The sequence below is a fragment of the Haplochromis burtoni genome, unplaced genomic scaffold, assembly GCF_018398535.1.
Source record: "Haplochromis burtoni strain Fernald_Lab_line unplaced genomic scaffold, NCSU_Asbu1 Contig_8, whole genome shotgun sequence".
Classification (NCBI taxonomy): domain Eukaryota; kingdom Metazoa; phylum Chordata; class Actinopteri; order Cichliformes; family Cichlidae; genus Haplochromis; species Haplochromis burtoni.
The window spans coordinates 907,079-925,152 of NW_024582369.1; the positions used below are offsets into that span (position 1 = coordinate 907,079).

The 18,074-nt window shown below is 42.2% G+C and overlaps 1 protein-coding gene across 5 annotated transcripts in view; it reads left to right on the plus strand.

Moving 5' to 3' along the window:
• The first annotated feature begins 7,799 nt into the window (after window positions 1-7,799).
• Window positions 7,800-18,074, plus strand: part of sash1a (SAM and SH3 domain containing 1a) — a 167,344-nt gene continuing 157,069 nt past the window's right edge. The window contains exon 1 of one of the 5 annotated variants that reach the window (XM_042225918.1): window positions 7,800-9,360. In XM_042225918.1, the coding sequence (XP_042081852.1) occupies window positions 8,860-9,360 (501 nt within the window). In that variant the 5' untranslated portion in view covers window positions 7,800-8,859. The remainder of the gene's footprint in view (window positions 9,361-18,074) is intronic. The other 4 variants (XM_014338509.2, XM_014338516.2, XM_042225930.1 and 1 more) reach the window with 4 other exon arrangements.

Genomic DNA, 18,074 nt, shown 5'->3' on the forward strand with positions numbered 1-18,074 from the left:
ACTTTCAATTGCTCTGCTTGTGGGTCACCACAAACAGAGGCACCTCTGCAAGTCAGAGTTGGACAGATGCCCTTTCTGACACTACCCTTAAGGGAATCTGTAACATTGGTTGGAGGTGAACCAGCAACCTTTCACATACCAAGAGAATGTGGGAATCATTAAACTACAGAGGCACATGATGAGAGTTTAAAGTGAGTTCTTTTAAGTAAAGAAGAAAAAAAACCTCAGTTTCAGCTTCTCATCTATCCAAAAAGCTTTCGCAGACCAAAAGAGAAAAGCGTCTTCCTGAGATCAAACAGCATTTGTCAGACTCTAGAGCCAAACCAGACCACGATGCACTACTATAAAACTCTGGGCTTGGAATTCAAGTGTGTGTGTGTGTGTATGTGCACGTGCATGTCTGGAAGTACAGGTGCTTTGTGGTGCTTGCACGCAGCAAGGTGAAACTTTCAGGGTCCCTGGGGGTCTCTGCAGTAGATCAAATGTAGTAGAGCCATTCCTTTGCTTAATTGTGTAGCATGTTTGAAGGAGCTTACTTGAGCAGAAAATTGAATATAAAACACTTGAGTCATCAGACTCACACATTATCTTGCGAGCGCAGAGGGGGGGTTGGGTAAAAGGAGGGCTTCTGTGGAGATGAGAGAGAGATTACACTGGGCGTGTGTGTGTGTTTTGAGGAATGTCATCCTATTGTCAGCAGACAAAGGCAGTTTATATTTGCTCATTGTAAATCAATGTAGTGTGCATAGTTTACTCAAAAGAATAATCAATATTTAAGCATGTCTGTACACGAGGGGAAAAAAAATCAGCTACCACATTTTCCATGCCATTTTTCAACTTCAGTTGAAGCTGGTTGACATTTGTACGAATAAACCTACAACATATCGCAAGGGTTTATTTATGGCTCCAAAAGGATTAAAGCTAACTTCTTTGCCAGAAATTGTGAATGACCCTTCACCATGAGACCAATACAATGTTCTTACAAAATCAATTTGTGTTTAATTCAATGGAAAGAGGAAAGTGGGAGATATAATTCCATCCATCAAATACTACAGCTATCAGACTAACCGTCATCTTTGAACATCAGTTTTCTTTACCTTGAATAAAAGGTTGTTCGTATTGAAGGTGAGTATATGGCTCCTAATTTTATCAACTCAATTGCTTTATAGCAAAATGACCTAGTTTCTTTTTTATATTGTAATGAAGTAAAATGCTAGCAGTGGACCATAACTGAAGAGGTGATCATCCCGAGGCTGAGCTCACTGTGAGACATTGAACCTTATTGATTTGTCATTCCCTTGTTGGGAAATTGTTTGGGTTATGACAGAGTCTTCATCCACAGCCATCATTGTCACTCATAATGACCCCTGCACCTTTATTCCTTCCATCTGTCTTCTCTGTCTCACTGCACAGACTGAACCCCGTGTTCGATAACCCATTTATTTTACCTCATTTTTCACTTTTTTGTAATGTCATTCCTCTCTGCAGTGAAGTGTAATAGCTAAGACCTAATGAGATTATTTGAATTATTCCAGTTTTAAGATATTTTCATCCACTGCTCATCTTCTGTATGATCTCTGCTTTGCACCAACATTATAAGTCTATGTCATCTCCATGGACCTCAAGGATGGGTCAGATATATACGGGTTATATAGTAATAAAACATATTAACAAACCTGGGCTCACAGCCATCATCTTCCCATCCAATCGAGAATAGATTTATTATAATGAGACTGATGGTGCTGCGTCTAATTGCTCTTTTGTCTGTTCAGTTCTCTGAGGTACAGATAGAGGGAGAGGGTTGACCCATAGTTTCTTAAATAAATCCTTTCACTCCAAAAATTAGAGCCACTGCAGTCATCCTAAATGACACTGTTTTACATATTTTCTAAATATATTACCAAACTCAAGTTCATCATTCAGTAGCTCTATAAAAAGAAGCCTAGTAAGGCTAATCCTTGGTGTTTCTCCTAAGAGATAAACCTATCTTTCTATCTAGCACAGGGCAAGAGTATATATATATCTATATATATAAATTCTGTGTCTTGTATATTTTGTCAGAAGCTCTTTTTCCATTATTCATTTTTTTTCAATCACCTTTTTTTAATTAAGAAAGAAATAGAAGTTTCTAATGAAAAGAACTGATCTTTATTAATTGGGCTCACTGCTCCGCTGCTTTGCTGAGGGGGCTGTTATAAAACGTTCTCCGGAGTCACCTGACGCTTCATTTATCATCAGCTGGAAACCTTCCCTTTAGGGCACAGAGCAACTCACACGCACTCAAACACACACTCAGATGCACACAAGCGACTGCAATGCCGATGTCATCGCAGTCTTGCCATAGATGCGATACGTTTCTCCATCTGTCTAAAGCCTTGTCTGTCTTGGTCTCTCGGGATTTGATCACAAGTCGGGTGCAATGCTCACCAATGAAGTAGTCTCAAAGGGACCTTCTGAATGTTCAGGTCAGCAGTAATCGCTCATGTAGCCACCTGGTTTGGTGGTTAAGCTTTATACCTCTGGGTGCCATTGCGCTCTGAGGTGAGCTTTAAATCACAAGGTGATGTGCCTAGCTGGAAGTGCCTTCAGTCAATATCTGCCAGAGATCCTTTAGTTGGACTCTCACCTCTCCAGATTATCCTTGTATCTTTAATTAATGTCAACTGTGGAAAGGAGAAGGACTATTCTTGGGTAGTCAGTAGGTAGACTGACTGACCAAATTATGTATATTTCTTTATCTCAAGCATTCAATCAACAGGTATGTAAAGGAGACTTACGGTTCCTGACTTTGGGTATGTGTGTCTGCAAGATTTGTTTTGTCTTTTCGCTCTAACGTCTATATTTTTAATTAGCTGTCAGCTAATAAACAAATGTTTTTAACTGTGTGTGTGCCAGTGTTCCAGGGTTACATTACAAGTCACCCAATGCCAAAGAAAAATGTTACAATTTTATTTTCACTCGCAGCTGCATATCTCAAATTGGCATTGGCCAAAAATGTTTGCATATATACATAATCCACTTACGCTCCTGTGCTTGGTCTCTGCATTGCTGTCCATACTAATTATAAGCACTCTGGTTCACTGTGGTGGCATATCAGGCCAGCTGACTGGGAATTAAGTGGGGGTTCCTGTGGGTATGTCTATGCCCTTTGAGTCGCTAAATCTCCTCTATAACCGCCTCTCCTGCTGCAAACGCAGGTCACAGGTTTGCTGGGTCTTATTAAAGTATCGCCACAGGCAATAAAAGAACTCATATTGCCTGATAATGCTCTCCTGGAAGATCCCTGGGTCTCCGTGATAGCGGCTTAAGACTACAAAGCAACTTCATTTCTTAGGTTACTTGCTTTGGCAGAAAAGACACTCTTGCCTTTTTTTTCATTGTTTGTTTTGCTGTGTTGAATAGAGTTTAACACAAAGATGCTTTGCACATCAGGTAAAGTTTGAAGGCAGCCTGAACCATTTACATTAAATTATTTTATTACCTGTTATGAAAAGGGTTTGTCTCCATGTATGTCTAAATGTTTTCTGCTCATTAGCTCACTGTGTAAGTTTTTTTAATACTTGGCACAATAAATACAATTCATTTGAGCTGCTGCTTGCAACACTAGTGATTTTAATTAGCAATGCTTTTATTGCAGTGGGCTTTGCACTTCCACTGTGCAAACTTTATCTCTTTTATGTGCCTCCTGCTTTGTGTCTTGCTAAAGATTTTCAGCTATTAAGCTATATTGCCTGTTTACAATCATGTTTTAAGCAGATAAAACAGGATGGCAATGTTTTCACTTCTTTGCAATCGGTGGGGACAAAGAGCTGTATCACTGTTCTGCAGTGATCCATCCACATTGCTCCATCCACCTTCTCTTGCTTATCCAATTCAGGGTCAGGGGGGAGGGGCTGGAGCCTATCCCAGCTGTCATAGGGCGAGAGACAGAGCACACCCTGGGTAGGTTGCCAGTCTGCCACAGGGCCAACACAGAGAGAGACGACCGTTCACTCTCACATTCACACCTACAGCCAATTTAGAATTGACAGTTAACCAGACCTGTGTGTTTGCATGGGTCTGTGGAAGGAAGCCAGAGTACCTGGAGGGAACCCACACAGACATAGGGAGAACATGGAAATTCCACACAGAAAAGCCCTAAACTGGATCCGAACCCAGGACCTTCTCGCTGTACTAACCACTGCACCAGCACACCACCCTCCCATTGCTCCATCTAATGTTAATATGGATTTAAAAAGAAGTCTGCACTCAGCCTGCAATCACCACCACTGTCTGATCGGAGAGCCGTCCATCACCACCCGCAGCTCTTATTGAACCAGACCCCAGGAGAAGTTAAGACGCTCCCTCCAGCAGCAGCTCAGAGTGGCGGTCTGAGTTATGCCGTCGCTGTTATTGCTCCACTGGGATTGCTAACATAGACAACTGACCTGTTCCTTATACTGACAGATCGGGTCTGGTGATTGGCAGGTGCCTGTAGCTGATGTGTTTAGATATTCAACCGTTGCATTGAACTGATCCCGACCACCCCCTACCCCCACCCCCACTCCCGGTGGGCCTGGGGATGTTCAGGTTGATATTGAGCTGCCAGCCGAGTGGCAGCTGGTCCTGACGTGCCTGCTTCACCCTCTAGTCTCTGGAGGCCGCAGCCCAGCCAGCCATTTGTAATTAAAAGCGTATAAAGGCAGATCAAGCTCCTTCCTTCTCTCTCCATTTAAAATGCCAGAAGGCTGAAAAGGAATCCACTAGATGCCCAGGACCACCAGCCTCCCTGGAGAGTGCTTTCATTTTTAAAACCTGAAACAAAAATTTCACGATTAGCCCTTAATTGTGTCCCAGGAGAGCAAACATTGAACACAATTTATACACATTCTCTCTTAAAACCATCCACAGTTCTAATATGTGTGTGTGTATATATCTATATATCTATATATATATATCTAATATATCTATCTATCTATCTATCTATCTATCTATCTATCTATCTATCTATCTATCATCTATCTATCTATCTATCTATCTATCTATATATAATATATATTAATATATATATATATATATATATATATATGATATATATATATATAATGGTACCAAATATTACATTTATGTTGGTAATTAGAAAGCCAGATCTGACGTGTCCACTAAAGAATCGTCGTCAACCGACTCGCAAAGACATTTCTGGGTGTTTTGCATTTTAATTTTAATTACAGATTTTTCATTTAGCACTGATTTAAACTTGTGAAAATGGATGGTAAAGCCGAGCTCTAAAAGCTGAAGTGAATAACTTCGAAAAGAAAAATCTGTGCAGCAACACGAGTCAGAGATAGCTGACATGCTTACCTAAGTCTACTGCAGGACCGCATTCAATTCGAAGCATGAACTCATATTTATGAATTTGTTTTTCCATCTCGGCTGTGTCAATACCAAAGCACTCTACATATCTATCAGAGACTGACAGATAGCCACACCAACACAGAAAGCCTCGATCTAGAACCCACCATCCATGACCTTCATGGTGCTTTTGCATTTAGGTGGACAGAAGCCATTCTCTGCTTCAAAGGATTTTAAAATTGAGGTCTTCAAAGGTGCAACGTAGATGTCTGAGGCCCAAAGAGACCCTAAGATTTCATCCAGCAGAAATTCCTACTTTCTAATACCCATGTCTTCCCTGACAGAGTGAAACAGGAGCCCACTGCTATTAGCATAGAGAAAGCTTGGCTGTCTCCAGAGCTGCTATTGTCTGTCTGACTGTGACTATCTCCTCTCATCTACCTGCTGGAACTCTTCGTCCCTCCACTTGCTGCAGTCACATGCTTTCACTCAACGCAGTCAAACTGGCCTCATATACATATTCACCAGGAGCGATGTTAACGTGCGCTCTCATTGCCACAGAGTCACATTTGCCAGTGGTAATGCTTCTATATTTCAGATTTCATTAAGACACTGAGGTGTTATTGATGTGGCAGCTGCTCTCTGGCTCCAGGGCAGTACTGCTACACTCAGTAAGAAGAGTGCTTCTGTTGCCTAAAACGGACACGCACTGCCTTTTTATGTATCTACTACACATTATGTAATACAATACTGTATCACATATGACAGTGCACTTAACACAATTAAAGAAAGTCTTCAAGCAGTTTATAAAATCTCTAAATGAGTTCTACAACACTCTGTAGTAGATCATTTCTACTTATTAGTTGAACCAGTAAGAATGGATCATTTTTTATGTTGCAGTCTGGCAAACCATAATCTATAGAATAATCTTGAGAAAATAACACCAAGTCCCAGTCATTAAATAGCATCCTCTCACGAATGACCATCACATTCCTGAGTGCGTGTACGTGAACGTCATCGTTATTCCTGTGTTTTTCCATGCAGCTTACAGAACGCTCGTGCAAAGCCTGTGTCGAAGCCCCTCTGGTCACTTACCATCGCGCAGGGCAGCAGAGTGGAAACACAGCAATCCTGGCACTGCCAATACGCACTCTGAGTTCATTCACCGTAGAGCGCACTAGTCTCCCTGTTCCATCTGTCACTCTTCTCTCGTAATCCTCTGCTCCGGTAAGCGATCGTACTGGAGCAGGAGACGCATCTTTGCTCAAAACATTGTGAGCACTTGGAAAAAAAACACTGCAATAGGTTTGTGTTTATAGTGACTGAAAGGGTAATACCAGTATTTATCAAGCTTGTGGCAGTCATGAGTTCTCCAAAGCCTGCAGACAGTCTCTTTAAACTGAGACATTAGAGGCGATTTTCTTGTTTACCCTCTGGTATTTTAACAGTTTCTTTTTATTGTGTTTATTATTTCTATATGATCATGAGTGTGCATTGTTATGAGTCCAATTTAGCTTTATCTTATTTACTTTTACTAGGTGTGCTTGTCTTTGTGGTGAAGTCGAGCATTTTAACACTGGTGTCTGACTTTCTTGCTTTTCTAGAAACCTCAGATGGCCATTGTAGCCCTGTAGTGTGCAACTTGATTTAGTAGTATTTGTATATTGAACATTCACCATACATGATAATGTCACTATGCTGTGTGCAGGCTAAATATAAACTCCAATTTATCATATCATGCTGTTCTCATTTGGGGTTTTATTGCTCACAGCAGCTAAACCCCTTTTTATATGGTTTATTTATTTATTTGCAAAGTATAGGGGGACAATAGAGCATTCTGAAGTAATTACACTGACAGCAACAGACATGTAAATCAGACGAGATGCTAACCCACTCAAGTCTGATTGGACTGGAAACATCTCCCCTTGCTTACACCTCTGACATTCTGACATGCATTTGGCAGATTTGTGATGCAGCTTCCCCAAAAACAATGCTTTTCTCACTCCTCCCTGACTCGTGTACTTGTTCTCTCGCACTGCCATATGTCATAATAGGCTGAGGCAAATCACTTCCAGCTTAGAGCAGATATAGTGATTGTATCAAACTGACCCCTAACAAGCTGTCAGCTCACATTTCATAAAGCATGCATCAGCACTGGGCAGCCTGGCATCCGTTTGGACAGTCCAGACAGGTCCTACTCAAGCCGTGCTTTTTCTCTTAGTTGTCTGCCTCTCCGTGTTTCCCTGACAGTTTGACTTGTTGTCTCATACTAAATGATCGAGTGGTTTAGCAGTTTGATAGGGACTCAAGTGCAGTGTTGGACAGTCAGGAGATGTCTGCTCATTTCATCATGGACAAACAAGCCTCTCCCTCTCTCTTTATTTCTCTCTTTTCTGGTTATTAAGTCGGATCCTGCTGCTGAAATCTTCAGTTCCATAGTTACCACGTAGAGGGAGCCCGTGCGTGTTGAGAAACCAAAGCGTGGAAATGCTGAATGAGTGAGAGTGTGCGTATGAGAGAGAGAGGGAGAGAGAGAGGTGGACGAAATCAAATCGTAGGGGAGTAATAATGTCAAACAAACCAGCAGCAAGATAATCCATTCGGACTGTGCGCCAGGTTTAACAGACTCTCTTTTCGTTTTGGAGCAACTTCGGACAACTCGATGGGAACCTGATGACCCGCTGACTGCTCGGAGCTGCGCGACAAGTTGCTGTTGGGGGGGTTTAAAAAGAAGGCTCACTATTTTTAAATGGGTACAGAGAAATTTCGGGGGGCGTGGACGTGAGAGGAGCAGAAGCAGCAGCAGAGCAGCATGTTGGCTCTTGGCTCCAGTTCCAGTGTGGTGATGTGCCGCCTGGAAGAAGAAGAAGAAGTGGTCTGCGCGTAGACGGAGCGGTTGGACGCGGAGCCCTGTGATTGTCAGGCGTCGGCTGCGGACTTTCTGTCATTTTGAAGATCTTTTGGTATTATTTGGATTTCGCTTGCTGCCGTTTTGGCGACAGAAAAGGACTTAAGGGGAAGGAGCAAGAGCTGTTAAAGGCTGCCCCGCGTAAGGAATGAAATCTGGCCACGCTACTGCTTCAATGACAGTTTCTTTTTTAAATATATTTGTTTAATGGAAACGTAATTATTGGTTAAGTGGCTGCACATAGTAAGTCACCGTGGGCTGGTTAAATCGATGATCAAGTAATGTGTCTTGAAAGCTGCCCTCAAGTAATCCCCAAGGGTTCTTCATTTGTAGTCTAAATACTGACAGGTGTTTGTCATTCAGACTGTGTCAGAAAAAGTGTTTTATTCAGTCGTTTTTTTTCAGGATTTCATCCACATCAGACTTGGTTATGGTAACCAGACCTTTGGAATGGCTCGTGCACAATTATTTTGATCCAGTTATTTGCGCCTCTCACGCTCAAAGGAAACACGCGTTATATTTGACCACCTTACAATGCGTTTGAAATGCGGAATGGGAAAGCAACGATCACTTTAGCGTCTTCTTGCTCTTGAGTTGTAGCCGATTTGGCAACAGGCAAAATGACAAGCAACGGACCTGTCATCGTCTACGAGTGGCTGAAGACCCTCCAGCTTTCCCAGTATGTCGAGTCCTTTGTGGATAATGGATATGACGACCTCGAGGTTTGCAAACAAATAGGAGACCCCGACCTGGATGCCATCGGCGTCTATATCCCTCATCACAGGCAGAGGATTCACGATGCTGTGCGGAGGCTGAAGGAGGAAGCCAAAGAGACAGCCAGTGGACTGTATTTCACCCTTGAACCCATGCCACCCGCGGCCGAAATTTATAGCGGGCACCTGGTGGAGTGCGAGTCTAAACTGCGGGGATCCAAGTCTTGGACCGAGCCCATCAGTGACCGGGTTGGGCGAAACGGCGGGTACATTGGGGCGCAGAGGAACCTGACCCTGGGCAACAGGAGGGAGCTGATGATTTACCCCAAGCTCAAGCTGAAGATCATGATCAGGGATAAACTCATCAGAGATGGCATCAACCTCGCCAAGCCGCCCTACTCTAATAAGGTAAGAGGAACCCCGGTGAACTCTGTGACCTCATCAAATCAGTTAATGAAAGCACAAGATATACAGGCAATTATGCAAACACATACTTTAAATTAACCCACTTAACAAGCAATTTAGTATGATGACCACTAAAATGTAAGCTTTTCCGTTTTTGCGCCTAAATAAGTCTTATTGAATTTTACTTCACTGCCATTATCAGGTGAAAAATTACAGCAGATTTGAGAGAAACTGTTCACAACAAGAGTCAAAGAAATCAGTCAAAGCCGAAAGAGTAAAGCTTTTTAAACTAAACATGGAATAAATCCTTTCCGAAAGGGTTGTTTTGTAGTGTGCCTGAGATGCTTGTGGCAAGGAAGGTCTGTCACATGTTCACATCATCCATCATTCGGTTGAAAGATTGCCCTCTGTCAGCTAAAAGGTGTTTAGCATATTTCAGTGACGTGTTCAACGTCATCTAAAGAGCTGAGTCACAGGCAAATGTCAGTGTGATGCCTAAACATTTTCAGGACCATTGCACTTTGCAGAAGTGTGAGTGCTTGCTGTCATTGTGAATGATGGGAGTGAAGTTGCTGCGGATCGATAAGAAGAGAGTAGAGCCTGAGGAGCTTTCACCCTGTCTGCGATTCCTTGTGGGGAGGAATTTACACCCTGATTATTAATCCACTCTGACCTCACCTGTCCCCCGACTTGCTTCGACATTCAGTGTGGGTGGATCAGCCAGACCCATGGGGCTCAGGCCTAGCTCTTTGCCTTGATGAATTGGCAGCGGGCTGTCGATTGCAGGTGCAGTAAATGAAGAGAGCCCAGCTGGGTAGGCTATTGCTGTCCGGTGAGGAGCCAGACTGAGAGGGCCTCTTGTTTTCACAGCACTGATAGTGACCTTTCTTCAGAAGTGTTTGAATCATATGCCTTACCAGCTGAGAGGCCTCCACTGAATTACTGCTGTTTGCATAGAGCAGGGCTTTTTGAGAGGAGCCACTGAAAAGGAGCAGGTCATGTGATCTGTATTCTTTTTCCGTCTAAGGCTCTGCACAGCTAAGAACTGACCTGACACTGCACGGGCATCTTTAGAGGTCTGTTCCGTCATAACATCAGGCTTGTTAACTTGTCAGCAGAACAGGCAAATCAGATACTCGCTGCTGAACTATTACAACTGAATTATTTATCTTTGTGGTCGCCAGGGACTTCCGCACTTGATTTAGCCACTTTTGAGCCTGTTGATTAAGTATTTTGAGATGTTGAGTGAGCCTGGAGAATTAAGGCAGAAACAAGTGCAATGAGTTTGCTCTGAAAATGTGTGGATTTGTAGTAAGTCTTCATGCTTCTAAGGGCCTCTGTATTTCTAAAAATCCTGGTTATGGCTTGCAAATTTATTTGAGGGTGTGTTCCCAATAACGTTTTTTATTATCTAGTTCCAGTCAGACTGAAAATAATCCTGAAGCTACAGAGTTGTGAAAATGTTGATGACTATTTCTGGCTTAACACATGCGTCTACCGTTTATTTTGTAGGATCTAAACTTTGGTATCATGCTTGGTATTCAGTATTTGCTCGCTCCCAAATTGGCTTTTTGAAATTGACAACAGTTTTGTATTTTGCATGCTTTGTAAGCTCATTTTGTCCGTTTAACCATTTTGGCTAACTGCGAATCCCACAGAGATTTGGGATTTGTGAGGGATTAACTGTCAGACTCGGCCTGAAACAAAGTGTCGATTCCAGAGGGTTAAACTATCTTTCCATTTGAAGGCTGTATTTATTTAGAGCCGGAGCTCTGGCATTGAAGCTTTTGAGGGGAATGGGCAGGTCAAGGTCTTTCTGCTTCCCTCACTCTTTCTGTGTGTGCGCGTGTCTATGTGCATATGTGTAGCCCTGCAGTTTCGAGTTGGCTCCAGCACAGTTCTTTTTTTTTTTTTTTTTTTTTCCCTCCTCCACATTAGGAGTGAGAGGGGTGTGGGACATGGAGCTGTGACCAGCTGATAGAGTTTGACTGACTGAGCTGTGATTGGTCTGTAGATATCTCTCCTCGCCCTGCCCTTGAGATGAGATGTCATCCCCAGTGGAGACTGAGACCAGAGATACAGACATAGGGCAATTACAGGACACACAATGTCAATCTCAAGGGATGGTCATTGTGTAGCATAACCAAGATCTCCATCCACATTTAAACCGTCCTCCGTGCTCTCAGCACTCGGATTTTCATGAACCATGGCCCGTGGGTACTTTGCAAGCAAAACCATAGGCGATATAGGCACCGAGATTCATAAATCCTCTCTAGTGTGTGCTGAATGTTTTCGTGGGAGACAACCCATTATCAAACAATTCACTGTAAGGGCTCTGCTGGGTGTAATAAATACCCGTGATCCTTATCAAGGCCGCGGAGACCTCTTGTCTGAGAGAGAGAATATTATTTCTTATGCTGTAAACAAACACTTGTGCCGTCGGTTGCACATTTCTCGATTTCTCATCGGGGAACAAAGCAAGCGGCGAAGATGCTGCCGCCAGTTTTCTGGTTGTTGAATGCACAGCAGTTATGGAGTTAATGTTCATTGTTTTGGTTGAAAGATTGTGAGACGTTGATGGAATAATACAGATTATCATTTCTGATGATCTGACTTGTACGTGTTTAATTGCTGCTTTGTTTTGCTTCCAGTAAGGGGCGCAGCACATGTGGACAGGATACAGGCAGCTGACATGCTTACATCCATACAGCTGTAATACCAAAACAGGTGGGGGCGGGGGTGCATTGATGTACAACTGCAGTATTTGGACATTTGAAGATTTTGTTTACCTGTTCTTTTTCTTTTTTGAACAAGACAAATAATTGCAGTAAGCAAATACAGTATTTACCTAAATTCCCCCCATTGTGTCCAGTTGCTCTATTTTCTAATCCAGTTCTTTTAACATAATTTCTTAAATTTCTCAACCATACTGGATGTTTCGGGTTGAAGCGTATGGCGCCTTTTTAGCAAGCAAAATTTTCAATATTGATGTACCGGCCGCTCGGTGCCAAGTTATGAAGATGTGTTCTCATGCTGATCTCATCCAGAGGCTGCTGCTTTCAGCACCAGCAGACATAGTCAGTCATAATAGCGCCTCTTTGTTAGCGCTGTGTGTCAGGAGGAAGCAGAAGCTAAACACTGGGAGATTCTCCATTGTTTGTATGGAAGCTGATGGAGCCACATGTCCTTTCACTACTGGTCTGTTTTGCATTCCCAATTTCCGTCCATTGAAACAAACTGCGGAGGCAAGTGTCCAGCATTGTGCTGATGGGTGGATGATTTTAAAAAATACAAAAAAAACCTTGGTATCATTCAGAGAAAGATAGAGTTGTAAATAGATGGGCACATTGTTTTTGAATTCTGGTGAAGGCTTGGTGGGTGTTTTTTGGTCAGGAACGGGCTGTCAAGTTGTGGGGGAAAGTTAGCTCTGTCTGACCCCACAGAACAGCTGATCACATGTAGCGGGTGCCACAAGTGACAGGCCTGCAGCCTAACTGGCCTTAAGAATGTAAGAGAGGCAGCAGGCCATTAGAGGTGTGGGGTGGTGCTAAAGAAAAAAGAGAGATGGCCTTTAAGAGGAAGTTCATCTTACATGACAAACACTCACCTCACTTCCTGTTTCTGTACTCTTATCTCTGTTATTATCCCAACACTCTCACACAGCAGGAAATTTGAGTTCTGTTTAAGGTGACTGCCTGTTGGCCCGCTGTGGCCGTTGATGGCCCTCGGGCTTCACTGGAAAGCTGCCAAGATCTGGTGGGGAAAAAAAACTAAAACAATTTTAATGAATCATCAGCGCTGTCAGATCATATACATTTACCGGCCAACTGCCAAATGCGGTTAAGACACAGAATTTGGCTTGCATGGGACAAAAAAAAAAAAAAAAAAAAACTGGCACAGATTTCCAGTTAAGCTCCCATGCTATGTAGCTGCTACTCTATCCCATAATGAAAAATATGTGCAAGGAAAACTATTAATTTGACATTATTCCCAAATGAGGACCCTTTTCATCACACAAGTGAATGCTTTTGTAGTTTTTGTTTTTTTTCCCTGCGGAATACTTTCAATCTTTGTTCATCAGGATAAGACGGGCTTTTTTCCCCGCAATGAAGGCGAAAGCCTCGGGTTTGTCTGTGTTCTGCTGAAAGCACTGTTTGCTCAGTTCTTATTAAAAGCTCCTTAAAGGCATAATCAACCAAGGACTCATAAAGGGGAAGTCATAAAGAAGTCAAGGACCCACTCCATTGTCCTGAGAGGACAGAGAAAGTTAATTAGCAGAGTGAGTTCCTCTTAACATTATATAGCGTGTCAGGGTTATATGATTGCTCACATTCCCAGCAGAGTGAAAAGGACTTATATGCACTCCTATAGTTGCTCCTTTTGTAAACAACTCATGTTTGGAGACCTCTATAAGAGTCTATGTAAAGCTTAAACTGAACGCATCACTTTCAGTTCCTCTTCAAATGAGTTTGATAAGCAGATTGATGGCCATCACACAGACCTTTTCACCTCACAGTGTGTGCCCTGCTGGATCAAAACACAAAGCTGTCATGTTGATCTCGCCTAGACGATAAAACAGGCTGCACACCTCGAGTCTTCTTCTGGATCTTGCAGTCGAGTAGTCTTCTTTTTTCCTCATCGTGTATTTTAGACGGCCTATTGATTCAAGCTCATGTGATCATCTTCCCATTTGTAAAAACTGCTGTGTGCAATAACTCATGAGAAATTTAGCACATCGTACGGTCTTGCTCTGCCATTCAGCCAAAAGCAATACCTGCAAAAGCAGTTCAGTCCAGTATTTCGAGAAACGTTATCACTGCAAAGAGATATCCGTTCGCTGGATGGGTTTCAACTTTTTGTACTGTGAGTCAGAGAGCTTCTGTCTGTCCCTCTGTCAGAAATGCTGAACCACCCATCTCCTGGGAGCATGAGCAAATGTGGGAAAGCAGAATTTACACTATATATGCAGCTGGCAGTCTCATTTTAGCAGGAAGGAGCGAGAAGAGCTTGTTCCTACTGTGCCGTTTCTCACATGATCAGCTAAATTTTAAGCCACTTTTTTCCCTCTCTCTCCAGCTACATGAACTTGATGTAAGCTTGAGACTTACAATTCAACAGAAACACACTGAACATTCTCCAATTAACAGGAGTCGTCATCAATGATAATCTCAACATTTAGACCTTCAGTTGGTGTTGAAGGATTGGATTTCTGTCCTCTGCTTTAAGGCCCTCCTCTTCAGTCTTCTGAGATGTGTTGTATTTAAGTAACATGTGGAGATGTGCAGTATATATGTATCACTTAAAGTTATGCGGTCATGGTAACAGCTTTAAATAAAGCAGGCCTCGCTGCCATCAGGGCCATTTCATTTTCCACAGTGTGCTGGGGAACGGGTCCTGATGACACACATTCATGACAGATGCATTATCGGGGCTATTCTGGTCCAAGGTTCAGCTTCCCAACAGCATGTCCAGATGACATGCATACTATGTTACCTGCATCGGGAAAAGATTGCCAGCTGCATTATAAATACTAAAGTATGTTTGGCTTCTTTTTAGACTCTACTTTCTACCTTTTAGTTTGCACGTTTGCAAACTTACTGATTTCGTATACTTAATTTTTGCTTTTAGCGTCAATAAAAGTCTTACTGCTTGAGTCTAATGGGAGTGTTAAAACTGCATTTTTAGCTGTACTGCAGAAACCTCATTAATAGTGACTGTTTAAGCCAGGTGGGAGAAGAGACTTTATTTACATGCAAAGTTTGACTTGGGGATTAAAAGAAAATGTCTTAGCACTTTTGGATCCAAGCCTTTAAAGCTTCCATATAATTTATGGTTTTGTGCACATAAGGCAGATTCATTGTCAGCCACGGAAAACAGAAACTACATGCTCGGTTACTGCTGTAACACATTTCTTCTCCACGTCTTTCTCGGTGCTGTGCAAATGCAAAATGCACTAACAGCTTCTTGCTTGCATCCAAAACGTGTGCAGAAGCATAAAGGAAATCCTAACGTAAGAGCACCCTGTTGTGTTTGCAGTATATGTGCACAATAAATGACCCCGTAGTCCTGACAATGAAGATATCAAGCCGCCCCCCCATCTCCCCAACAGGATGGCAAGACAAGAGAGATGACAAGAGAGCAGGCCGGAGCATCTGTCTGTGTCAGGATCCAGATTGCACTCGCTTGCAAATCAACATGAGCGCACATGTTTTCTATCCCTCTACATCTCTATTTTCCACACACTCATTACTACAATCAAAGTGGTTGCCTCACAAGGGGTGAATTTTCTTATAAAAAGTGACAAATTTTACTAGAAATGCACAGCCACACTGTTGGATATTAAGTGCAATCTAGGGCTGTCACTCATCTCAAGTACTGATTTTTACTGTAATGTCCTAGGTGGTCGTGTGTGACCTATAGTCCTTGGAAAAAGAGCTAATTATCCAGGACTCCCACACAACTACGAACCAGAAGATCACACACTAAAAGAGCTGTGTTAAAAAGTTACTATGGAGACTAACAGAATGATATTTAAACATTAAACCAGATGTTTCATCCTGTAATCTCTGTAATACATTGCTAGGAATGGCAGGTTTAAATGGCAAACACAGAGGTTGGGATTATCACAGTAATGCAATAATTCTATCTGCAAAACGAGCGCTCCATATATTTAAATGTTGCTCAAGCTTTTGGTTAAGCTGCTTTCTCGTAACACTGGTGTTTCTGAAAGTTAAAATTCATAAAGCTGAAGGGGGGCAGTTCAGCAATGAATAAGCTACAGTTTGGTAAATCTGTATTTTATCAACTGGTTCCTAGAAGTTAAATCTAATGGAGAATTATGATAGGAGTCCCAGTAATGACTATTTTTAAAGTTTGCCACTGCAGTAGCTTGCTTTGCCCAATCAGCAGTCCGTAATCCAAACATCACATTTAAAATTGCAAAAAGCTGCAAATCCTTTCTTTAGAGAAACTGAACATAGAAAAATGGATTTTAGATAAATGGATAACTGCCAGCTAATGATTCATATCACATGTGCTTATTATTTTCAGTTCATGGCTTAGTCATTTTCATCAAATAGTGAATCCCGACCTCTTTCAGCAGTGATTTCAGATGTTGACTGTTTCAGTTTTAGAAAGGAGTTAAATCAATCTGTTGATAAAACTGTCAGTTTTTAATCAATTTATTTGCAGTTTTTTTTTTTTTTTTTAAATTGGCTCATCAAATTCAAATAGCAGTTTTCAACTAACCTTTATCAGTGCTGATAATCTGGATGGGTGTGCATATGAGCTGCAACAGTGGGGGGGGGAAAAAAAGAGACTTGGACATGAAATTTCTTTTCATGAGCCCTGCTCTGCTCCTTTAGAACATGTGACATAGGGCGACACGACTACAATGTTCTAACTGGATAAAATAATCCTCTTTCCTATGAAGAAGAAGAAGCTGTTAAGGATGAACAATGACTGTATTCCTTGCTAAGCACGTGGCTCAGACGTGCATCATAAATCAGAATGATGAAGGTTGAGAAATGTGGTATCTTACTAATGTTAACTGCATCTTAGTGGGTGGATTTCCTTAAGCAGGGTGCAGTTTTGGGTGGGTTAAAGCCCTACTACCTGCAACAGAGCTTAATTGTCTCACATGTAGCTACAGCTTGGCTCATGTCAGCCCATATTATCTTGGACTGTGTTTAAAGGATGTAATGCAGGGGTGTAGAGAGACAAGTAAGGCATGATAGCAGTGACTGTGAGTGTTAGAGAGACAGACAGGAGTGTGTATAATTACCTTGTCTGAAGCTGCTGCCAGCTAGGTGTATGGAACGCAGCGCAACCAACCCTCAGTCACCCTCCCCTCACCCCTTTACCTCTAATTGGTCCATTTCCAAGGCATGAGGGCAGGGCTGTGCTGAAACCTTTGATCACGGAGACCACACCAGTGTAGATACGTCCCTACCTGAGTGCTTTTGTAGTGGCTGTGCCTGGCAGGGGATTAAGCCATTCTGAACCCACTGAGTGTCTGTCTGCCTGTCTTGCTCTGGCTTCCCTGCGGCTTTACATACCTGAATCTGAACTCTAATTACCTGGCATTTTACTACATTCCTCAAATACACCCACGCAAGAACACTCAAATGCGTACTGTGTATTGTAGCTCTTGTTTTAACACCCCCCCAAAAAAAATAAAATAAAATAAAAATATATATTTCATAGGTACACTCCAGTCTTGTGTGCTTTGCTGCTTTTGATATTGAAAGCACTTGTGGCTTTTACAGCACATTCTGAAACGAATGAGTCTGGCTTTTGTGTAATTGTTCTTTTTCTTTGCCTATATAAACAGAGCTCAGTTTCCGAGAAATTGTCCTATACATGTGTTGTTTCTTACAGGAGACTAAACAACAAAGCATTCTGATGTGTAGCAAACTAACATATACAATTAATATGCCATTAATTAGTGCATGAAGCAACATTTTCTTTGCTGTTTAATTAATTTTCATTGAGCGAAGGTTAAGCTGACTCTAGCAGTTCTGCCCAAATGGGATGCTGCCAACTAGTCAAACTCATTAGTACGTCAATCCAGACATGCTCGGTAAGGAAGAGTTCATCACACTAATTGCTGGTTTTTGACCTCCGTGTGTGTTAGAGTTAATAGTTCTATTCATTAAGTGTCAATCACTTGCATGGAAAGAAGACATTCCACTGTAGCGTCTTACAGGCAGTTTACA